Source organism: Nycticebus coucang, chromosome X (genome assembly GCF_027406575.1).
Source record: "Nycticebus coucang isolate mNycCou1 chromosome X, mNycCou1.pri, whole genome shotgun sequence".
NCBI lineage: Eukaryota > Metazoa > Chordata > Mammalia > Primates > Lorisidae > Nycticebus > Nycticebus coucang.
Window position 1 is genome coordinate 47,307,251 of NC_069804.1, and position 26,371 is coordinate 47,333,621.

The following is a 26,371-nucleotide window of genomic DNA, read 5'->3' on the forward strand; positions in this document are numbered from 1 at the left end:
AGAGGTGATGGATTGGGTGGAATAAAAGAGGAAACAGAATTAGAAAGTAAGGAAAAGAAAAGCACAGGCTGCTGCTAAGTAGCAGGATTAAGTATGTACTATGTATTATTCAGGGTCCTGTAGGAAACAGAGGCCATAGATAAACTAAGTCAAGAAGAGTTTAATAAAGTGACTAATTGAAAAGTTGTGGGTAGTATTTAGAAGAAGCATTGGGGATCCTCCAGTCCCCAGGGATTGTAAAAAACAGGGAGTTATTACCACCACCCGGGTCTGAAAGGACAGTTGAGGGTGGTCACTAGAGCCTGGAGTTGGCAGCTATATGGAGAGAGCCTCCAGATAGTCCTGTGGACCCTAGGACCTTGGCAGAAGGAGGCAGTCAATCTACCATGACTAGCAGAGAGGGAGAGGATTCCTCTCTCCTCCCACTCTCTACTCTCTTGCTGGTGCATCCCACTGGCCTACCCAACTGAAGGCCGGAGGAGGAAGGGACTCACTGATGCAGTCCCCAAAGATCAGCTGCCCAGGACTGACCTGGACAGGGTCAGAGCAAGGTAGAGGGTGCTGGAAAGTAGTCATAATAGATGACAGCCAACACAGGTGACCAGAACATTAAACAAAATGTAGAGTATAAAAACCATTTACCATTTTTCTTTTTTTTTTTCATCTACCATATTTCTTTTTTATATATAAAAATCAAATATTTACATGGATAAAAATTAAAAGATCACTAGGGCAAATGACAGTATTGATTTGTTTTTTTGATGGTATCTTGGATTTGGGTTAATTCAATCCAGTGTTTTCAATAATAATTATATTACAAAGATGTTTTTCTTTTTTATTCTTTGCAGTAAATTGCTATTTCTCTAACTTCTTCATCTCTAAACTTGGGAATAGTAAAATTATATCACTGCTATAAGGATTAAATTAGTGAAGCTATTTTGAGATCTTAGTACAATGGTTGGCACATAGTACATTCTTTAAGTGTTTGCTGTTATTGTGGGGATCATGGGATCCCAAGAGCTTCCTAGTGGGTCCCATCTGCCTCCATCCCCCCTTCAGACCACACCCACCATCCTGCCAAAGCAAGTAAGTTCCCTTCCTTCAAATTTGTCAGTAGTCTCCAGACCTTCCAGGACAATATTTGAACCTAGCCCTTGCTGGTAGCTCCAGCCTCATCCTTCCTGACATTTCCCAATGGATCTTCACTCCAGCCACAACAATTCTTTCTGGTTCTATACAAGTGCCATGCTGTCCCATGTCCCAGAGAGTTCTGTCGGGAATGCCTTTTCCATATCATGTCACTTTCCTTCTTTGCTAACTCTCACTATTCATCATTGACATTTCAAGTGTCACTTCCCCTGACAGTATTTCCTGTTCCCTGAGTCTGATTTAGAAGCAGCTTTCTCATCCCACAACATCCAGGCAGGATGTATCAGGCCACACTCCAAATAATGAGTTATTTCCCTGTCATTGAAAGTGGTCTTTTCAAAGGTGGCAATGATGACCTTTGTCTCCGGATCCCAGCTCAGAGCAGAAAATATGTTGAGGATGGATACTTAACCCTGATTTATCTGAAGATCAAATTTATAAAAGAATGAGGTAAGTAACTTAACTGATCCAAAGTCATCCAGCTAAGTAAGTGGCAGAGCCAGAATTCCAAATCAGAGCTCTGCTTGATTCCAAATGCATCTCTGCTCCACAACCATCTGGAAGTTCCATGGCTGCCCTTGACACTCCAGAGTAGTTGCATGCCTGAGGGAACCCTCAAGGGCATTGGACCAGCTTAGGCCAGAATGAGCTAGTCAGTAGAGATCCCCGAGGAATAAATGCCTCCTTTCTGGGAGTATCAACCACATGACATTTGCTTTATCAAGGGACTTTCCCAAGAAAATCAATTTTTGGAGCATGTTAAAATACAAACCACCACCCACCCACCCACTCCTTACAGACAATTGGTCCAAAAAGATCTTAGCAAATTCAGAGAATTCCACAATGTTGAGAGCACCATCTGATCACATGAAGTTTGATTTTGCTAACCAGGCATTTTTCTACAAAATTTTTATTTTAAATTTGACTCCACTGTGAAATGTCCATCCCCAGAATCTATTGTTTCACCCTCAGCAAACCTGTGTACACAGCCGTAGATACTCTGGGGAGTCTTGACATAAGACCATTTGAGATTTGCTCTTGTGGCTTATGATGATGTTACCAGAATCCCTTGATAACAGTGTTTATATCTATTTATAACTGTAACCTATTATCCTATTTTCCATATAATTGGATGCGACTGAGGTTAAAAAAAAAATTGGCTGCATAAGAAAAGTCATGCTCTTGCAGAACAGATGTTTGCTCAGCATGGTAAGTGAATTAGCCTTTAACACAAATACCCAGAAACACATAAGCACTCTTTCCAAAAGCATCAATGTTAATATTTAACATTGAAAAATAATTTAAAGATAGAGAATGTTAAAAATGCAAAGGGTAAAGGTCTTAGCAAAATAACTAAGAAAATGCTACAAAAGCTATGTTAACTAATGTGATGAAAATGTGTCAAACAATCTATGAACCAAGTGTATGGTGCCCCACGATCATACTAATGTACACAGCTATGGTTTAATAAAAAAAAAAAAAAAAGAAAAGAAAAAAATGCAAAGGGAGGCAGCCACAGCAGGTTTTAAAATAGATGTTAATTTTACCTCTTTAAGGCACAATTGTGGTTCCAATTCAGGCAACGGATTCACTCTCCAGTTCAGAGAAGAGAAAAATGACTCATAATTGATTTGTTGTTCACTGTCTTCAAATCTGAAAACATAATTATAATATATGACTTGGCTCACTGCAGAATTCAGGAACAATATGTCAGCTTAAATTTCACCATAGCAACCTTATGTCATGTATACTTCAATATCTGATGTTGTTCTTATTTCTTACTGGTTTATTATCTGTTTCTGACCTTCCAGGATGTAAATTCTTTGAGAGTAGGGCTCTTACCCATCTCATTCAACAGAATATATTCCCAGCACCTAGGTCAGTGCAGGTACTTAGTAGGCATTCAACAAATCTTTGTTGTAGTTGCCACAGAAATAAATTTGTTTATTCAGTCATTATGGCCATTGCTATATTTTGTTAAGAATATTTAAAGGTTCTTTTAGTTTAATGGTTGATTTTATATGTCAGTAAAATACAGTGTCTTTATATTTCTTGAATTGCATGGCTTTTAAATCATTAAGGCAAGCCCAGATTCATTTTGTCTACTAGTATATTTTTAGGAAAAATAAAGGGCATCTTTATTATGTATTATTAAGGCATGAAAAGAAGTTATTTAGATCCATATTTGCTGTCATGGAAATATGTCCTTGATATATTTTTGAGTTGAAGGGAGAGTATAAAATACTACATAGAGTTATGATCTCACTTTAGGTTTATATTTATATAAAAAGGCATTTAAAAAAGTCTAGTAACAACACACTTAAATATTATTAACAGCTATCTCTGGGAGACGAGATCATGATTTTTGCTTTTTCTTTAGACTTTGCTATATCATCTGAATTGTTTAAAATTTAAAATCAGAAAAAATATTTTTATTTTAAAAAGAAAATTAACAAATGATTATCCTGCACCATAAAAATATAGGTCAAAAATAGTCAATCTCTCTCTCTCTCTCTTTTCTTTTTTTTTTGCAGTTTTTTTCTGGCTGGGGCTGGGCTCAAACCCACCACCCCTGGTATATGGGGCTGGCACCCTACTTCTTGAGCCACAGGCACTGCCCATAATGAATCTCTTTGATTACTACTTCCTAATGGTGGACATTGGCTCAAATTCATCCTTAACCATAATAGAGCTTTGGCCACTAAGATACAAGAATTTCAACACAATTGTTAAAATCACCTAAACATAAAATTCATCTGCAATGCTACCTATCCTAAATTTGACACATCATGCCAATTTTGAGGCTATCACATAACACCATTTTTTGAAGGAAACAACAAAGTTAGTCACTAAGGCATTATTCCAAGCACCCTTTGGTAGGTTACTGCCCTCAAAACATACTCACCATCAGTCAAAATATATTTTTTCTTTTCTTCTTAAAGTATTAAGAAAATAATAGCTTATATTTATAAACTAACAAAACTTAACAGCAATAAATTAAATGTTACAAGTTGAAGTCACATAGACTCACTGATCCAAACTGAGTGGAATAAACAGTGATCAGAAGAGGGGAAAGGGAATTCTGTAATTCTTTGATGTTCACTTTTTTGGGGCAAGGATTCTGGGGCACAACTCCTATATGCTGCCCCCTACTGTTATTTACCCTTTGAATTGTGGTTCACTCATCTTTACAACTCTTTTAAAGGACATGCTCTGTTTATGGAAATATTTGTAGCCAAAATACAGCATCCTTATTCCTTTTATTTGTGTAAGAACTAAAACTCAATTTAAAAATGTCTTGTAAGAAAATTTTCTTTAACGTGGAGCCTTGAAGAAAGCATTTCTTAATACTCTGAGTAGGAGCTAAGATCAAAGAAGAAGATTATGTAGGACCTTTAACTTTTATTCTGAGGAATAGTAAGAGCCACTGGAATGTATTATTCTGAAATTTTGTGTCCTTTTAAAATTCCTGTGGTGAAAACCCATCAGTGTGATGATTTCAGAAAGTAGGGCTTTGGAGAAGGTGACTGGATCATGAGGGCTCTGCTCTCATCAATGGGATTAGTCCTCTTATAAAAGGGGCCCCAGAAAATACCCTTATCCCTTCTGCCATGTGAGGATGCAGAGAGATGGTGCCATCTATGAACCAGGAAGTGAGTCCTCACCAGTCCCCAAATCTGCCAGCACCTTGATCTTGGATTTCCTGGCTTTCGGGACTATGAGTAATAAACTTCTGTTGTCAATAAGACATTCAGTTTACAGTTTTCTTTTGGGTCATCCCCAACAAACTATAATAGAATATAACATATTTTCCACTCTGACTGATACATTGACAGTAGAACATAAGGGGGAAACATGGAAAGCCAGGGAAGTGAGCAGCCTCTTGTAGCAATCCAGATAGAAGATCATGGAAGATTAATAGGACTGGTGACAGTAAAGGGCTGTGAGGAGTGGCCAATTCTGAATATATTTTGAATGTAGGATTCCTGCAGGATTATATAGAGCAGTGGTTCTCAACCTGTGGGTCGCGGCCCCTTTGGGGGTCGAGCGGCCCTTTCACAGGGGTCGCCTAAAAATATCCAGCATATCAGATATTTACATTACGATTCATAACAGTAGCAAAATTACAGTTATGAAGTAGCAACAAAAATAATTTTATGGTTGAGGGTCACCACAACATGAGGAACTGTATTAAAGGGTCACAGCATATGGAAGATATTCTATACCACTGATATAGAATATGTAGGAGGAAGACGGTAAAAGAGAGAGAAAGGATACAGAATGACTTCAAGGCTTTTGCTTGAGCAACTGGAGGGATGAAGGTGCCCTGAGATGAGAAAGACTGCAGAGACTCTAGGCTGAGAAGCAAGAAAGATCATGTGTTTGGTTTTGGATGTGACACATTTTGATGAGAATTGAATAACTGAGGCTCTAAAGTTCAGGGAAGAGGTCCACTTGAAGATATAAATGTGGGAATCATTAGCCATATAGGTGGTGTTTAAAGTCATAAAAACTGAGAGACTGGACGAGATCACCAATGAAATAAGTTGATCTGTTCTGTAAGAATGGTATAGAACCTGAATGTCAGGAAATTTCCACTACATCCTTTATAGGAGGCATTTATTCAATAATAGAGGTTTCAGAAGTCTAATATTCCAGTAATTTGGGAACCAGTCAAAATAGATCTAGAATCACGTCAGACTCCACTTCTTATATACAACCCACTAGGCAATTCTGTGGGTTTAGCTACCATAGCATATTACAAATCTATCCATTTCTCTCTAATTCTTTCACTACTCCCTAGTTTCAAGCCACTATCAACTCTCACCTGGATTATAGCAATAACTTCCTATCTCAATATTGCTACATCTACTCTTACCTTGCTGCAGACCATCCTGTACCAGAGTGATCTTTCTAAAACATACATCAGATCAATCAATCTCCTTGCTTGCAAGCCTTCAGTGGCTTCCCAGGCCCCTTAAAACACAAGTTAACTCCTTGTCAGGAATTAAAAAATACACCTTAATCTGGCCCCTGTTGGCCTCTCTGATTGCATCTCCTTACCTGAAAACTCTCTCCCTGTTCACAATGTTCCAGGTATGCTGGCCTTTTCCTGGTTCCCTGATCATACTAAAATTGTTCCCAGAAATGCAAAGTATTTATGCCTTCTGGTCCCTTTGTCTTGGAAGTCTCAATTCAAAAGTTACTATCTTAGAAAGGTCTTTACGTAGAGTTCTCATCTGAGTCCCTACACCTGAATAGATGATGGCACTGGAACTTACAGGAAAATTTATGGAAGTTGCTATGGGAAGTCCTACTATTAGATATTGTTACACTAACTCTTATATTTACCTATTACTTCCTGATACCAACCTTCTTCTCGTCCAACTCATGATATGTCAGACTCAAAACATCTAACCATGTACCTATTTAGAAGGATATTTCAGAATCAAATGATATTTGGGAAGGATCAAAAGCTGTAAATCAAAGTGAATACAACTTAGAAATAATGGATAAAAATTTTTTGAGAAAAAAATGTTTGAAAGACTTCATATTCCCAGAGCCAAGCCTAAAACAAGAGTTGAGCTAATGTGGTAAAGTAATCCCAAGTTTTTCTTTTCAGTTCTATCTTAAATTATCTCAACGTATGTGGAATCCCTGCTATGGGCACAAGGGATAAAAGAACAAAGAATCTTTCAATTAAAAGGGATAATGCCCGAAGCACAGTGGTTACAGCACCAGCCACATACACCAAGCGTGGCAGATTTGAACCCGGCCCAGAACAGCTAAACACCTGCAACAAAAAAATAGCCAGGCATTGTGGTGGGCACCTGTATTCCCAGCTACTTGGGAGGCTGAGGCAAGAGAATCACTTAAGATCAAGAGTTTGAGGTTGCTGCGAGCTGTGACATCATAGCACTCTACCAAGGGTGACATAGTGAGACTCTTATATACAAAAATAAATAACTAACTAAAAGGGATAAAACTAGTTAATGCTTTATGGAAGAATCCTTTGCTCTTGGGAAGTGGAGAGAGTTGCAGTAAAACATGATGAATCAATTGAAAATACGTCTCTTTGTTTTCCCCCAAATTCCACCAAAATGACTATTAGAGAATAAAAATATATTATAACCCACAATGACAAAGATAACTGGAAAAAAAAAACAACAGTGGAAAAGAGACTTCAAAATTTTTTGCAAGACAAAAAGCAGACTAAGGATTGGTAACTGACTTGGCAAAGCAGAGAAAGGGAAGCTGAGTAGTGGATGTAGGAGGTAGTGGGTATTAGAGCACTTAGAGACCAGTCAATGTGGCCTACAAAACTCCTGGAAGACTCAGTGATTGCAAGCAAACTCCAGGGGCCAATAAAATCAGGGATAAGATGTGGCACTTAAAACAAGAATTTTTTTTAAACCCTGAATAAACCAAGAGCACCTGAATCCCTAAGTATCTATCTCCCTCCACATTAAGCTCCTCCTTGTAAGGAATAGAGGTTTTTTTTCCAGAAAAATTCAACTAAATATCCTCTAGTCCTGATGGAAGGAAGCATAATGTATTGCAGAAGAGAGCATGCCATCCTGAATTAGAGGGCTTTCAGGCCCCTTTCTTCCTTTTTCCTGTTTGCAGAATGCCCAGTGGCCATGCTTAAACTCTCCTCCCTTCCCTCATCCCACCCTCCTTCAACCCTAGCATGAGAAGATAGAGTTCTTCTCTCTATATTCTGAATGGTTCCACAGAAATCTCCAGATTCCAGCTTCTGGGGATCCCATGATACAAATGAAGGCTCAGGAGCTGACTGGGCCATGAAACACACCAATCAACAAGATATGACTCCAGCAGAGCATCCAGCATTAAAAAACCAAAATAGCAACAGAAGAAAAAAAAAAGGAAACAAAGACAATTCAGGGAGCAGAAGAAAGATGTAAGATAAGAGGATATGTTATACCCCTGCAAAAAGAACAGAAGACTACAAAAAAGGAATTTTAGATGAAAAACATGCTCTTGAAAATTAAAAATACAATAGCACTAAAAGGATACAGTAGAAGGGATAGAATATAAAGATAGAAAATTTCTTAGTAAATTCATCATAACAAAAAAAAGAAAAGAACCAAATTTAGGAGATCTAAAATCTTAATAATAATATGAGTTCTCATAAGAAAAATAAAAATAGAGGAGAAGAAATTATTAAATATAAGGTTATTTAGTTTCCATGACTTTGTTTGAGTATGAAGATTCCTGTTGTTGTTGAGATCAACTTTTATTCCATGATGGTCCGAGAAAATACAAGGAATAATTTGTTTTTATGTTTTCTTTTTCTTTTTTCTTTTTTTCCATTCTATTCTTTAAAATTTGCTAGGGGGAGGAGACAAGATGGCTGACTGAAGCCAGCTTTCCACAGAGGCTCCTGTACAGAAGGAGAGTTAAAGGACAAAAATTTAGCAAGTAACCTGGTGGATTTGAGCTGCACTAAGAGAGAAGGTTGAAGAGCACACGTCAACCCCGCTGAGGCGAGCTGCGACACAAGGATACAAACAAAAGGTACAAAATCCATCACCAAGCGGACGGGAGTCCCCTCCCCCATGAGAATGGCTCGGAGTGCCCCACAAACAATCAGGCAGAGTTCAAAGGTTCTCCCACTCCACTCCACGAGAGAGACCCTCTAAAAACTGGACTTACCTCCCCTACTAGGGTGCCACGGCATTCTCCTGCCAGGCATAAAACTGTATAAAACTGTATATAGTCTCTACCTGGAATTCTGAGCTCCCATCGCTCCCCTCCACTCACACTGAGGTCTGGAGGCAGGTCCCCCAGGAGTTCAGAGTCTTGGGTGATTTCTCGAGGGGTGTGGATGGTGCCTGGAATGCAGCTGGTTGGTGCTGGCTCTGGGGCACAGGAGCGAGGAGAGGATGGTCGGTTGAGAGGGGACCGCACCAGAGCGGTGGTTCCCTGAGGCATGGTGCCACAGCCGTCTTTTGGCGACAATATGGCCAGGCATAAAACTGTGTAAAACTGTGTGTTCTCTGCCTACAACCCTGGGCTCCCAGCACTCCCCTCCGCTCTCGCTCTGAGATCTGGAGGCCTGTCCCCCAGGAGTCCAGAATCTTGGGTGATTGCTCTAGGGGTGTGGACAGTGCTGGAGCTGCAGCCGGTCAGTGCAGACTCTGGGGTGTGGGAGCGGAGAGAGGATGGTTGGCTAGAAGCACCGGAGCAGCGGTTCCCTGAGGCATAAAACAGCAGCCCTCTTTAGGTAGCAATACGGCTCACTACCGAATATTCTGAAGACATACCACCTGTCTCCCTGGGCAACCAGAGACTCTGAGTATAGGATTTGCCTGAGGCAACACCAACTTGCAAACCAGGAAAACTCCCAGTGTGGGGCTGACCCACAGGTCCGCTTTACTGAGCCTAAGATGCACCTGGCCCTCAGGGGATCGTCAGCCTATAGATAATACAAGAGCAAAGACAAGCTGATTTGGAACTCAATTCAGCTTCTCTTCTGCAGAGGAGCTGCAAAGTTGTTCTGCTCTGTTCTGTCAATAACATTAATCAAGGTCGAGACTACACCTGAGTGAAAACCCCCAACCTTCATCAAGCACCCGAGGTTGTCAGGCCTCACCTCCTCCTGCTAGAGAGAGGCAGAGCACAGTGGCCTGGCAGACTTCCTTGTGATTGGGGCAGGTGCAAACTCCTGGAGTACCAATTCACTACAGGCAACTGGGTCAGCCAAGTGCAGGGCTATCAGTGACTGGGTGTGACAGTGGTGCAAGGTGGGGAAGGAGGCAGCAACTTTCCCAGACTGATCTATTGGCTGGGTGGCTCCTCCTGACTCCATGCAGCACTGGAGCAAGCCACACCAGAGTAGTCACCAGACCCCTGTGATCCAGTTCCCAGAGACCTCTTAAACTCTCTTACCTGACACAGGTGCAGACTGAGACAATTGATTTGGACATTTTGAACTGAACCAATCGCCTGAGGACAAATCAGGTGATGCCCTGGGTGCACGGTGGTAGGAAGGTTTGATTTTCCTTTTCCAATTGTTTGCCTGTGGGGGGGGCGGGGTGATTTAATTGCTGATATTTCTCCACAGCTGAGACTTCAATCCAGAGCATCTGTTTTACCAGGGTGGAATAGAACAACCCCCACCAAGGAAAGATATGGCAGATATGACTGAAGATCCCATTCATAAACAGCTGGCCAAGATGTCAGAAATCGAATTCAGAATTTGGAGGGCAAACAAGATTAACAGAATGGGAGAAAATTTGGAATTAGAAATTTGATGAGCAATTCAAAAGTTGAACTCAGAAATTCAAGGAGAAATTCAATGTTGTCTCAAGAATTTAATGAATTTAAAGACAAAACCACCAAAGACTTTGATGCACTGAAGCAAGAATTTGCAGCCCTCAAAGATCTCAAAAATTCAGTAGAATCCCTCAGTAACAGAGTAGAACACGCAGAAGAAAGGATTTCTGACATTGAAGACAAAGCCTTTGAATGCTCCCAAACTATCAAAGAGGAAGACAAATGGAGAGCAAAAACGGATCATTCTCTCAGAGAGCTCTGGGATAATTTGAAGAAGGCTAATATCCGCCTCATTGGAATCACTGAAAGTGATGAAGTGGCCTCAAAAGGCACAGAGGCCCTTCTCCATGAAATTATGAAAGAATTTTCCAGACATGCCAAGAGATTCTGAAATTCAGATAGCAGACACTTCGGAACACCAACACGACTCAATTTGATAAGACATCCCCCAGGCATATCATAATTAATTTCACTAAAGTTAATATGAAGGAGAAAATTCTGAAAGCAGCCAGACGCAAGTAATCCATTACCAACAAAGGGAAGAATATTAGAATAACTCCAGATCTTTCTGCTGAAACTTTTCAAGCCAGAAGACGGTGGTCATCAACTTTTAGTCTCCTAAAGCAAAATAACTTTCAACCCCAGATCCTCTATCCAGCTAAACTGAGTTTCATTTATATGGAGAAATTAAATACTTTAATTTAATACTTTAATGACATTCATATGTTGAAGAAATTTGCCATAACCAAACCAGCTCTTCAGGATATTCTCAGACCTATCCTCCAAAATGACCAGCCCAATCTTCTACCACAAAAGTAAACTCACTAAGAAACTTTTGATCAAACTCCAACTTCCACAGTGGTGAAAGGATTAAAAATGTCCAGTGGACTTTGAAAAAAGTCGATACCCCAAATTTTACCAAATTATCAACATTCTCCATTAATGTGAATGGCTTAAACTGTGCTCTACACAGGCACAGGTTAGCTGACTGGATACAAAAACTCAGGCCAGATATTTGCTTCATACAAGAGTCACATCTTACCTAAAAAGATAAATATAGATTCAGGGTTAAAGGATGGTGGTCCATATTTCAGGCAAATGGTAATCAGAAAAAAGCAGGTGTTGCAATTCTATATGCTTTAAACCAACAGCAGTAAGGAAGGATAAGAATAGTCACTTCATATTTGTTAAGGGTTATACTCAATATGATGAGATTTCAATTATTAATATCTATGCACCCAACCAGAATGCACCTCAATTTATAAGAGAAACTCTAACTGACATGAGCAACTTGATTTCCCCCAGCTCCATAATAGTTGGAGATTTCAACACTCCTTTGGTAATGTTGAATAGATCCTCCAATAAGAAGCTGAGCAAAGAAATTTTAGATTTAAACCTAACCATCCAACATTTGGATTTAGCAGACATCTACAGAACATTTCATCCCATCAACTCTGAATACACATACCTCTCATCAGCCCACAGAACATACTCCAAAATTGATCACATCTTAGGTCACAAGTCTAACCTCAGTAAATTTAAAGGAATAGGAATTATTCCTTGCTTCTTCTTGGACCACCATGGAATAAAACTTGAGCTGAGTAACAACAGGGATCTGCATACTCATACAAAAACATAGAAGTTAAATAACCTTATGCTGAATGATAGCTGGGTCAGAGATGAGATTAAGAAGGAAATTGCCAAATTTTTGGAGCAAAATGACAATAAAGACATGAATTATCAGAACCTCTGGAATACCACAAGGCAGTCCTAAGAGGCAAATTTATACCACTGGAAACCTTCCTCTAGAGAACGGAAAGAGAAGAAGTTAACAACTTAATGGGACATCTCAAGCAACTGGAAAAGGAAGAACATTCCAACCCCAAACCCAGTAGAAGAAAAGAAATAACCAAAATTAGAGCAGAATTAAATGAAATTAAAAAGAAAAGAATAATACAACAGATCAATATATCAAAAAGTTGGTTTTTTGAAAAGGTCAATAAATGGATAAATCTTTGGCTAACCTAACCAGCAAAAACAGAGTAAAATATCAAATTTCATCAATCAGAAATGACAAAGATGAAATAAAAACAGACTCCTCAGAAATTCAAAAAATCCTTAATGAATATTATAGGAAACTTTATTCTCAGATATATGAAAATCTGAAGGACATTGACCAATACTTGGAAGCATGTCACCTTCCAAGACTTATCCAGCATCAAGTGGAAACTTTGAGCAGGCCATAATCATGTTCTGAAATAGCATCAACCATACGATATCTCCCTAAACAGAAAAGCGCGGGCCCAGATGGCTTCTCATCAGAATTCTACCAAACCTTTAAAGAGGAACTAGTACCTATATTACTCAACCTGCTCCAAAATGTAGAAAAGGAAGGAAGACTACCCAATACGTTCTATGAAGCAAACATCACCCTAATCCCCAAACCAGGAAAAGAAATTTGTAGACCAATATCACTAATGAATATAGATGCAAAAATATTCAACAAGATCCTAACAAACTGAATCCAGCAACAAATCAAAGAAATTACACATCATAACCCAGTCGGTTTTATCCTAGGGTCTCAAGGCTGCTTAAATATATGTAAATCTATAAGTATAATTCAGCACATAAACAAATTAAAAAACAAAGACCATATGATTCCCTCAATTCATGCAGACAAAGCTTTTGATAATATCCAGTGTCCGTTCATGATCAGAACACTTAAGAAAATGGGTATACAAGGGACATTTCTTAAACCGATAGAGGCCATCTACAGCAAACCCATACCCAATATCATATTGAATGGAGTTAAATTGAAATCATTTCCACTCAGGTCAGGAACCAGACAAGGCTGCCCATTGTCTCCACTGCTCTTTAACATTGTAATGGAAGTTTTAGCCATCACAATTAGGGAAGAAAAGGTAATCAAGGGTATCCATATAGGGTCAGAAAAGATCAAACTTTCGCTCTTCTGAAAACACAGTTAAGGACTCTATCCCATTCACAGTAGTGCCAAAGAAGATGAAATATTTGGGAATTTATCTAACAAAGGACGTGAAAGATCTCTATAAAGAGAACTATGAAACTCTAAGAAAAGAAATAGCTAAAAATGTTAACAAATGGAAAAACTTACCATGCTTATGGCTGGGAAGAATCAACATTGTTAAAATGCCCATAATACCCAAAGCAATATATAATTTCAACGCAATCCCTATTATACCTCCACCGTCATACTTTAAAGATCTTGAAAAAATAATACTTTGTTTAATATTGAATCAGAAAAATCCTCGAATAGCCAAGACATTACTCAGAAATAAAAACAAAGCAGGAGGAAGTACGCTACCAGACCTCAGACTATACTACAAATCTATAGTGATCAAAACAGCATGGTATTGGCACAAAACCAGAGAAGTAGATGTCTGGAACAGAATAGAGAACCAAGAGATGAATCCAGCTACTTACCATTATTTGATTTTGACAAGTCAATTAAAAGCATTCACTGATGAAAAGATTCCCTATTTAACAAATGGTGCTGGGTGAACTGGCTGGGAACCTGCAGAAGACTGAAACTGGACCCACACCTTTCACCATTAACTAAGATAGACTCTCACTGGATTAAAAATTTAAACTTAAGACATGAAACTATAAAAATACTAGAAGAGAGTCCAAGGAAAACCCTTGAAGAAATCGGTCTGGGTGAGAATTTTATGAGGAGGACCCCCTGGGCAATTGAAGCAGCTTCAAAAATACACTACTGGGATTTGATCAAACTAAAAAGCTTCTGCACAGCCAAGAACTCAGTAAGTAAAGCAAGCAAACAGCCCTCAGAATGGGAGAAGATATTTGCAGGTTATATCTCTGACAAAGATTTAATAACCAGAATCCACAGAGAACTCAAATGCATTAGCAAGAAAAGAACAAGGGATCCCATCACAGGCTGGGCAAGGGATTTGAAGACAAACTTCTGAAAAAGACAGGCGTGCAGACTTCAGACATATGAAAAAATGCTCATCATCTTTAATCATCAGAGAAATGCAAATCAAAACTACCTTGAGATATCATCTAACTCCAGTTAGACTAGCCTATATCACAAAATCCCAAGACCAGAGATGTTGGTGCGGATGTGGAGAAAAGGGAATACTTTTTGCACTGCTGGTGGGAATGCAAATTAATATATTCCTTTTGGAAAGATATGGAGAATACTTAGAGATCTAAAAATAGATCTGCCATTCAATCCTTTAATCCGTCTACTGGGCATATACCCAGAAGACCAAAAATCACATCGTAACCAAGATATTTGTACCAGAATGTTTATTGCAGCCCAATTCATAATTGCTAAGTCATGGAAAAAGCCCAAGTGCCCATCTATCCATGAATGGATTAATAAATTGTGGTATATGTACACCATGGAATATTATGTAGCCTTAAAGAAATATGGAGACTTTACCTCTTTCATGTTTACTTGGATGGAGCTAGAACATATTCTTCTTAGTAAAGTATCTCAAGAATGCAAGAAAAAGTACCCAATGTACTCAGCCCTACTATGAAACTAATTTAGGGTTTTCACATGAAAGCTATAACCCAGTTACAACCTAAGAATAGGGGGATGGGGGAAAGGGAGGTGAGGAAGGGGGGAGGTGGGTAGAGGGAAGGGGATTGGTGGGATTACACCAGCGGTGCATCTTACAAGGGTATATGTGAAACTTTGTAAATGTGGAATGTAAGTGTCTTGGCACAGTAACTGAGAGAATGCCAGGAAGGGTATGTTAACCAGTGTGATGAAAGTGTGTCAAATGGTCTGTGAAGCTAGTAAATGATGCCCCATGATTATATCAATGTACACAGCTATGATTTAATAAAGAAAAAATAAATAAATAAATAAAATAAAATTTGCTGAGTTTAGACTTGTGATCTGAGCTAGTATGTTCTTTTTTGGAAGGAAGTTTGGAGAACTCTTAGGGAACTAAAAGTAGACCGGCCATTCGATCCTGCAATTCCTCTGCTAGGTATATATCCAGATGACCAAAAATCATTTTACAACAAAGATATTTGTACAAGAATGTTTATTGCAGCCCAATTCATATTTGCCAAGTCATGGAAACAGCCCAAGTGCCCATTGACCCATGAATGGATTAACAAATTGTGGTATTTGTATACCATAGAATATTATGCAGCCATAAAAAGATGGAGACTGTACATCTTTTATGTTTATGTGAATGGAGCTGGAACATATTCTTCTTAGTAAAGTATCTCAAGAATGGAAGAAAAAGTATCCAATGTACTCAGTACTATTATGAAACCAATATACAATCACCCATACTTTCATATGAATGATAAAACACAACTGTAGCCCAGAATGTAGGGGGGAAGAGGAGGCTGGGTGAGGGGAAGGGGGAGGCCGGGTGCAGGGAGGATAATTAGTGGAACTTCACCTATTGTGCATAATGCAAGGGTACATGTCAAATCTATTAAGAGTAGAGTATAAAAGTCTTACCACAATAAATAATTAAGTGAGGTGAAAGCTATATTAACCAGTTTGATGTAAGCATTTCAAATTGTATATAAAATCAGCACATTATACCCCATAAATGCATTAATGTACACAGTTATGATTTAATAAAAAAATAGAAATTAGAAAAAAAATTATTAAATAACAGAAAATTTCTTACAATCAAAGAACAGTCTTCAAACTATAAGAGTTTATCAAGTATTGAGCATAATGAATCCATAGCCTCTGCCAACACTCCCTCCCCCACAAATATGGTCCAAATATGGTCCTCTTTATCATTGGGGATAAAGAGGAAATCCTAAGAGCATCCAGAAAGAACAGTGACGTGAATCAATATTATGCTAATTTTTTAATCATTATAATAGCAAGTTAACAGACAATGTGTAAAAAGGATTAATCATGACCTCATGTACACTATGTATGGTACACGTGTGCTACTTAAATAGAAGCAGCTAGAGGGGCTACAAGGGGCTGCTCCTTGTGAATGGATCTAGGGGGTGAAGAAGGATGTGGCCAGAGACTGCTGCTGTTGGGAAAAGCTTTTTAGAATGACTTGATGACTTTTTACTATGAGCATGTGTCAATTTGATACAAATAAAAATTTAAGTAGTATAAAAAGCAAATAAAACACTGTGAAATATGCTTTTCCCGGTAATAAACATGTAAAAGTCAGACTCATAATGTTTCTAGTTGGGAGCATGTACACAAGAAGTGAGTCTCTCAGTCTTCCTCCCTGCTCTAAAATTCTGCAATGTAACCTCCTCCCCTGGACTGCTAATGTAATGAGATTTTCCATGCCATTATGTGGTATTATAATATGCACACTTCTATATACTGTGCTTATTAGATGAGGCTGTAAGTAAAGAACTAAAATCAAAAGAAGATGTCCAGTTTTAACAGTTGTTCATGCTGGAGGAGGCAGGAGATAAAAAGGGCATGATTACTAGGGGAATGAGGACAAGAAAGTCAGCCAGTGTCTACAGTTAACCCTGAATGTTATTTCTCCAGTCACCTGGCACAGAGGCCTCCCTCCATCTCATGACCACAGGCATCATTTGCCAAATCCTAGACATCCTTTCAAAATATTTTGGGAAAGCCTATGAATCATACAGAAGATATGTTTCCTTATTTCATGGTTGTGCTTTCACTCAAATATATGATCCCAATTCTCCACCTGAGTCCTCTGCTTCATTTCTCTCCAAATGGTATTTGGCTCTTGCTAAAAATCCAATCTGTGGTCAAAGGACAAAGATTTGCTGCTCTGGGGGAAATTCTTTTTTAAAGGCTTTGAAGTCAATTGCAAAGAACTTTCTATGGCCACATTGTTGGAACCAGTGCACAGCCTTCCAGGGTGACTGCCCTAAAGGGCAGCACTAATTCTGGCTTTTAAAGTGTTTCTATGCTTGTTAAAAAGTCAGCCTCCTTACTTTTAAGTCTGAGCTCACAGTGTTAAAGTGTTTTCCTAAAACCTCCATAAATTCTTCTATCCCTTTGATACTTGGGAATCCACCATTTACTCCACTACACAAACTAAGAGACATGTTTGTGGAAGAAGAGGAGGGGGAGGTGATTCCTCTGGTTCTCCTCTAAATAATAAGACCCTCAAACATGCTTCCCAATGCCTTGCTAGGTGGGAGTTCTTAGAACTGAGTCTAATGTGACATCTGACTGATGTTCATGCTCCCCCTCCCCAAAATGATGAATGGCTTAAAAACTGCAGAAGCCATCCATCTCCTTGCTATGGGGAATAATGCTGAGCCGTTTTATTTCCAGCCTCTGCAGAGGTAAAAGGCTTAGTGGCAGCTGTATTTTTCTGAAGAGGAACCTGCTTTCCCTCTGCTGCAAAGGCCATCTGTTAGCAAAATGGGCTGGGAAGGAGGAAGGAGGACAGTGAAGACCCATTTTTGACTCAGCTGTGTTTGGTTTCAGATCATTACCTAAAGAACCCAGAGGTGCACCCTGAAACACCTGATTTGAGTCTTCAAGTGGAGTTTTGGGCCCTTGCATTGGTTGGTCACAAAATCTTAAGGTTGGCAAGACAACACTGCTCAAGTTTCCAATGAGTAACTCTGGTTATCTCTAATTAGGCCTCTAAATTCCGACTGTGATTCCAGAACACAGCTCCTCAGTGAGGTGGGTCCTTGGTGAGCTGCCAAGTACAGATTGTACAGATAGTCAATGCTCTGTTGGTCCACATGGTTTGGAATTTTAAAAAAATTTCCTAGAACTACAAATCACATTATATTTTGAAAAGGCAGAAAGCATCTGAGTGGGTAGGTGTGTATGACAGAGGGAAAGAAAGAGGAGGAAAGGAAGGAGAGAGAAAGAGAGTTGGGGGAGAGAGGGTGAGAAAGGAAAAAAAGAGGGAGAGAGGGAGAGACAGAGAGAAGGAGCTTCTCCCTGAAAATTTCATCAGTGCAGCAAATACTCTCTGACAATAGCAGCCGCAGGGCTCAAGCCTTGCCCTTCAGCCTCACTGCCAGGTATTTTTGGGTGAAATCATAGGATCCCAAACTCTGCCTCTGGGAGGGGGCAGGGGGCAGGGCTGGGAAGCCTATAATGAGATGATTTTAAAACCCTGTTAACTTTTTCCATTTTAACTGATATTTCTGGATGAGGCACCAGCTCTCCTGGGAGGGCAGTTCTAAGGCATTCCATGGAACCCAAAGCCAGCTATAAAAGACCAGCTTGGGGCAAAGCTGCTGGGGAAAGAAGGTGCACTTCAATTTCCAGTTATTCCAAGTCTCTATTCAGAAGGTCACAATTAGGGAAGAAGGCTGCCTCTTTACTGCCCAGACCCATAAGGAACACAGATCGAAATTACCTCAGAATTCTCTCCACCTCTTATAATTTGAGAATCAGAATGTCTTGCTTCCTAGTGCAGAGGAACATCAATTTCCAAATGAAGGCTCAGATGGGTTGAGTAGACATTCAGGGATCACATGGCTAGGAAGCAGCAAGCGCTGGCTGCAGATGCAGGGCTGACGGACATCAAGCCCATGTTTTTCTCTCTGTGCACAGCACACTAGCACAGGACAAGTCTCTGAGCTGCAAAGATGAATGAGATCTAATCCCAACCCCTGGGAGCTCAGATAAAAGCAAAAGTTTAGAATATCTCAGAGAGTGGTAGTTCTAATTCCAGTAGAGACTTGTCTTGGCATGGAACATGCTCTTTTAGTGAGAGGTTCTCCTTATACCTCAATGTTCATACTTATGAAATGAGGAATAATGTCCACCATCAATTAAAATGTACCTTTAGGGCCGATAACAGGGGCAGAGGCAAGATGGCTGACTGAAGCCAGCTTTCCACAGAGGCTTACATCCAGACGGACAGAAATTTAGCAAGTAACCTGGTGGATTAGAGCTGCACCAAGAGAGAAGGTTGAAGAATGCACATCAACCCCGCTGAAGCAAGCTGCGACCCCAAGGATACAAACAAAAGGTACAAAATCCATCACCAAGCGAACGGGAGTCCGCTCCCCCATGAGAACAGCTTGGAGTTCCCCACAAACAAACGAGCAGAGTTCAAAGGTCCTCCCACTCTACTCCATGGGAGAGAACCTCTAAAAACTGGACCTACCACCCCTACTAGGGTGCCACGGCATTCTCCTGCCAGGCATAACTCTGTAAAAAACTGTATACATTCTCTACCTGCAATTCTGAGCTCCCAGCACTCCCCTCTGCTCTCACTCTGAGGTCTGAAGTCCTGTACCCCAGGAGTCCAGATTCTTGGGTGATTTCTCGAGGGGTCTGGACAGGGCCTAGACTGCAGATGGTCAGTGCTGATTCTGCGGCACAGGAGTGAGGAGAGGACAGTTGGCTGAAAGGAAACCACACTGGAGCGGCGGTGCCCCAAGGCACAGAGCAGCAGCCATTTTTTGGCAATAATATAACTCACTTCCGGATATTCAGAAGCCACACCCCCTGTTTCCCTGGGCAACCCAGAGGAGGCCAGGCATCTTCTCAACCGGCAACCACCTCGGAACAGATGCAGGATGGAAACGCAGGCCCCATGAGTAAAGGGTTTGCCTGAGGTGGTACTGGCCTGGGTAAAGCATCAGGACTAGAAAATTCACATGCAGAGCCGGGAGATTCCCAGGGTGGGGCTGACCCAGAGGACAACTTTACTGAGCCTAAGACTCACCCGGCCCTCAGGGGATCGTCAGCCTATAGACAAAGGAAGGCAGGAGGCTAGAACTGATAGCTAACTGACAAACCTGCAGGAGCAAAGACAGGGCCTGAGGCACAAACTCTGGGAACTCAAAACAACTTCTCTTCTGCAGGGGAATTTAGCAGGGAAAGAAACAAATTCCCACAAAGTTGTTCTGTTCTGTTCTGTCAGTAACATCAATCAAGGGCAAGGCTGGAACTGAATGAACATGCCCCAGCCTCATTCAAGCGCCCAAGGTTGTCAGGCCTCACCTCCCCCTGCTAGATAGAGGCAAAGCGCAGTGGCCTGGCTGAGCAGATATAGATTTCCTTGTGATTCAGGCATGTGCAAATCCCTGGAGTATCTGTTCACTAGAGGCAACTGGGTCATAGCCCTGAGGGGCTATCAGTGACTGGGTGTGACAGAGGTGCAAGGTGGGAAAGGAGGTATCAACCTTCCCAGACTAATCTATTTGCTGGGTGGGTCCTCCTGACTTCACAGAGCACCAGAGCAAGGCATATCTGAGTTGTCACCAGACCCCCTATGATCCAGTTGTCACAGACCTTTTAAACACTCCCACCTGAGACAGATGCTGACTGAGACAATTGATTTGGACCTTTTGAAATGAGCCAATCGCCTGAGGACTATTCCAGTGGTGCCTGGGTGTATGGTTGTAGGAAGGTTTGATTTACCTTTTCCAATTGTTGCCTGTGGGGGGGGCGGGGTGACTTAATTTCTGGCATTTCTCCACAGCTGAGACTTTTACCCAGTGTAACTGTTTCACTAGGGTCGGACAGAGACCAGTTGAAAACAAGACAGAACCACTTAGTCCCACCACACCAAACAAATCCCAAGTTTCTCAGGCCATAGTACTATATGGGTCCTCGACAAAGCTCCATGGGAAAAATCAAATGGTGTAAAATAATCATGGGGCAGAATCAGCAAAAAAACCTCTGGTAACATGAATAACCAGAATAGATCAAACACCCCCCCCCAAGGAAAGATATGGCAGATGTAACTGAAGATCCCATTCATAAACAGCTGGCCGAGATGTCAGAAATCAAATTCAGAATTTGGAGTGCAAACAAGATTAACAGAATGGAGAAAAATTTGGAATTAGAAATTTGAGGAGAAATTCAAAAGTTGTCTCCAGAATTTACCAAATTTAAAGACAAAATGGCCAAAGATTTTGATGCACTGAAGCAAGAATTTGCAGCCCTCAGAGATCTGAAAAATACAGTAGAATCCCTCAGTAACAGAGTGGAGCTAGCAGAAGAAAGGATTTCTGACATTGAAGACAAAGCCTTTGAATGCTCCCAAACTATCAAAGAGGAAGAGAAATGGAGAGCAAAAACAGATCATTCTCTGAGAGAGCTCTGGGATAATTCGATAAAGGCTAATATCTGCCTCATTAAAATCCCTGAAAGTGATGAAGTGGACTCGCTAGGCACAGACACCCTTCTTCATGAAATTATGAAAGAGAATTTTCCAGACATGCCAAGAGATTCTTTTTTTTTTTTTTGACGGAGCTTTCTTATTTTATTTTATTTTTTTTTATTAAATCATAGCTGTGTACATCAATATGATCATGGGGCACCATACACTTGTTTCATAGAATATTTGACACATTTTCATCTCATTTGTTGACATAGCCCTCCTGGCATTTTCTTTGTTACTTTGCCAAGACATTTACATTCCACATTTGCCAAGGCTTACATGTACTCTTGTAAGATGCACCACAGGTGTGATCCTTTCAATCCGTCTCCCGCTACCCACCTCCCCCCTCCCTCCCAATGCTTTTCCCCATCCCCCTGTTCTTAGGTTGTAACTTGGTTATAGCTTTCATGTGAAGGTCCTAAGTTAGTTTCATAGTAGGGGTGAATACATTGGATATATTTTCTTCCATTTTTGAGACACTTTACTGAGAAAAATATGTTCAAGCTCCATCCATGTGAACATGAAAGAGGTAAAGTCTCCATCTTTCTTCAAGGCCGCATAGTATTCCATGGTGTACATATACCACAATTTGTTAATCCATTCGTGGATTGATGGGCACTTGGTTTTTTCCATGACTTAGCAATTATGAATAGGGCTGCAATAAGTTGGCGTGGATGTGGAGAAAAGGGAACACTTTTGCACTGCTGGTGGGAATGCAAACTAATACATTCCTTTTGGAAAGATATATGGAGAATACTTAGAGATCTAAAACTAGATCTGTGATTCAATCCTGTAATTCCTCTGCTGGGCATATACCCAGAAGACCAAAAACCACATCATAACAAAGATATTTGTACCAAGAGATTCTGAAATTCAGGTAGCACACAGTTTCAGAACCCCATGATGACCCAATCTGAAAAAGACATCCCCCAAGCGTATCATAATTAACTTCACTAAAGTTAATATGAAGGAGAAAATTCTGAAAGCAGGCAGATGAAAGAAATCCATTACCTGCAAAGGGAAGAATATTGGAATGACTGCAGATCTCTCTGCTGAAATTTTTGAAGAGAGAAGTGGGTGGTCATTGACTTTTAATCTCCTAAAGCAAAATAACTTTCAACCCTGGATCCTGTATCCAGCTTAACTGAGTTTCATTTATGATGGAGAAATTAAATACTTTAATGAAATTCATATGTTGAAGAAATTTGCCATAACCAAACCAGCTCCTCAGGATATTCTCAGACCTATGCTCCATAATGACCAGCCCAATCCTCTACCACAAAAGTAAACTGACTCAAAAACTTTTGATCAAACTCCAACTTCCACAGTGGAAAAAGGATTCAAAATGTCCACTGGACTTTCGAAAAACTCGATACCCAATATTTTACCAGACTTATCAATATTCTCCATTAATGTGAACAGATTAAACTGTCCTCTAAACAGGCACAAGTTAGCTGACTGGATACAAAAACTCAGGCCAGACATTTGCTGCATACAAGAGTCACATCATACCTTAAAAGATAAAAGTAGACTCAGGGTGAAAGGATGGTCCTCCATATTTTAGGCAAATGGTAATCAGAAAAAAGCATGTGTTTCAATTCTATTTGCAGACACAGTAGGCTTTAAACCAACAAGAGTGAGGAAGGACAAGTATGGTCACTTCATATTTGTTAAGGGTAATACTCAATATGATGAAATTTCAATTATTAATATCTATGCACCCAACGAGAATGCACCTCAATTTATAAGATAAACTATAACAGGCATGAGCAACTTGATTTCCTCTAGCTCCATAATAGTCAGAGATTTCAACACTCCTTTGGTAGTGTTGGATAGATCTTCCAATAAGAAGCTGAGTAAAGAAATTTTAGATTTAAAACTAACCATCCAACGTTTGGATTTAGCAGACATCTACAGAACATTTCATCCCAACAAAAGTGAATACACATACTTCTCATCAGCCCAGGGAACATACTCCAAAATCGATCACATCTTAGGTCACAAGTCTAACGTCAGTAAATTTAAAGGAATAGAAATTATTCCTTGCATCTTCCCGGACCACCTTGGAATAAAAGTTGAACTCAGTAACAACAGGAATCTGCATCCTCATACAAAAACATGGAAGTTAAATAACATCATGTTGAATAATATCTGAGTCAGAGATGTTCGAACAAAATGACAATGAAGACACGAATTATCAGAACCTCTGAGATACCACAAAAGCAGTCCTAAGAGGGAAATTTATAGCACTGGAAGCCTTCCACAAGAGAACAGAAAGAGAGGAAGTTAACAACTTAAAGGGACATCTCAAACAACTGGAAAAGGAAGAACATTCCAACCCCAAACCCAGGAGAAGAAAATAAATTAGAGCAGAATTAAATGAAATTGAAAACAAAAGAATAATACAACAGATCAATAAATCAAAAAGTTCGTTTTATGAAGAGGTCAATAAAATAGATAAACCATTGGCTAACCAAACCAGGAAAAAAAGAGTAAAATCTCCAATTTCATCAATCAGAAATGACAAAGATGAAATAACAACAGACTCCTCAGAAATTCAAAAAATCCTTAATAAATATTACAAGAAACTTTATTCTCATGAATACGAAAATTTGTTTTTTTCCCTTTTTTATTTTTATTAAATCATAGCTGTGTACATTAATATGATCATGGGGCACCATACACTTGGTTCATAGATCGTTTGACACATTTTCATCACACTAGTTAACATAGAATATGAAAATTTGAAGTAAATTGACCAATACTTGGAAGCACATCACCTTCCAAGACTTAGCCAGAATCAAGTGGAAATGTTGAACAGGCCAATATCAAGTTCTAAAATAGCATCAAACATGCAAAATCTCCCGAAAAAGAAAGCACGGGACCAGATAGCTTCACCTTAGAATTCTACCAAACCTTTAAAAGGAACTAGTACACATATTACTCAACCTGTTCCAAAATGCAGAAAAAGAAGGAAGACTGCCTAACACATTCTATGAAGCAAACATCACCCTGATCCCCAAACCAAGTAAAGACCCAACAAGAAAAGAAAATTATAGACCAATATCACTAATGAATATAGATGCAAAAATATTCACAAGATCTAACACACAGAATACAGCAACACATCAAACAAATCATACATCATGACCAAGTTGGTTTTATCCCAGGGTCTCAAGGCTGGTTTAATATACGTAAATCTATAAGTATAAGTCAGCACATAAACAAATTAAAAAACAAAGAGCATAGGATTCTCTCAATTGATACAGAAAAAGCTTTTGTTAATATCCAGCATCCCTCCATGATCAGAACACTTAAGAAAATTGGTACAGAAGTGACATTTCTTAAACTGATAGAGGACATCTACAGCAAACCCATACCCAATATCGTATTGAATGGAGTTAAATTGAAATCATTTCCACTCAGATCAGGAACCAGACAAGGCTGCCCATTGTCTCCACTGCTCTTTAACATGGTAATGGAAGTTTTAGCCATCACAATTAGGGAAGCAAAGGTGATCAAGGGTATCCATATAGGGTCAGAAGAGATCAAACTTTCGCTCTTAGCAGATAATATGATTGTATATCTGAAAAACACCACGGATTCTACTACAAAACTCTTAGAAGTGATCAAGGAATACACCAGAGTCTAAGGTTACAAAAGCAACACTCATAAATCGGTAGCCTTTACATACACCAATAGTAGTCAAGCTAAAAACCAGTTAAGGACTCTATTCCATTCACAGTAGTAGAAAAGAAGATGAAATATTTGGTTGTAACTGGGTTATAGCTTTCATGGAAAGCCTTAAATTAGTTTCATGTTAACCAGTGTGATGAAAATGTGTCGAATGGTCTATGAAACCAGTGAATGGTTCCCCATGATCACACTAAGGTACATAGCTATGATTTAATAACAATAAAAAAAGAAATATTTGGGAGATTATCTAACAAAGAACGCGAAGGATCTCTATAATGAGAACTATGAAACTCTAAGAAAAGAAATAGCTGAAAATGTTAACAAATGGAAAAACATACCATGCTCATGGCTGGGAAGAATCAACATTGGTAAAATGTCCATATTACCTAAAGCAATATACAATTTTAATGCAATCCCTATTAAAGCTCCACTGTCATACTTTGAAGATCTTGAAAAAAAGATACTTCATTTTATATGGATTCAGAAAAGACCTCGAATAGCCAAGACATTACTCAGAAATAAAAACAAAGCCGGAGGAATCACGCTACCAGAACTCAGACTATACTATAAATCGATAGTGATCAAAACACCATGGTACTGGCACAAAAACAGAGAAGTAGATGTCTGGAACAAAATAGAGAACCAAGAGATTAATCCAGCTACTTACCGTTATTTGTCTCTGACAAGCCAATTAAAAACATTCTGTGGCGAAAAGATTCCCTATTTAACAAATGGTGCTGGGTGAACTGGCTGGCAACCTGTAGAAGACTGAAACTGGACCCACACCTTTCACCATTAACTAACATAGACTTCCACAGGATTAAAGATTAAAACTTAAGACATGAAAGTATAAAAATACTAGAAGAGAGTGCAGGGAAAACCCTTGAAGAAATCGGTCTGGGCGAGTATTTTATGAGAAGGAGCCCCCGGGCAACTGAAGCAGCTTCTAAAATACACTACTGGGACCTTATCAACCTAAAAATCTTCTGCACAGCCAAGAACACAGTAAGTAAAGCAAGCAAACAGCCCTCAGAATGGGAGAAGACATTTGCAGGTTATGTCTCCGACAAAGCTTTAATAACCAGAATCCACAGAGAACTCAAATGTATATGCAAGAAAAGAACAAGTGA

General features: G+C 39.6%; 1 protein-coding gene across 1 annotated transcript in view; it reads right to left on the reverse strand.

Moving 5' to 3' along the window:
• EFHC2 (EF-hand domain containing 2) overlaps nt 1-26,371 on the reverse strand; it is a 268,766-nt gene that overhangs the window by 13,069 nt on the left and 229,326 nt on the right. Inside the window, exon 14 of the mRNA XM_053579880.1 lies at nt 2,697-2,802. Within this exon, the coding sequence (XP_053435855.1) occupies nt 2,697-2,802 (106 nt within the window). The remainder of the gene's footprint in view (nt 1-2,696; nt 2,803-26,371) is intronic.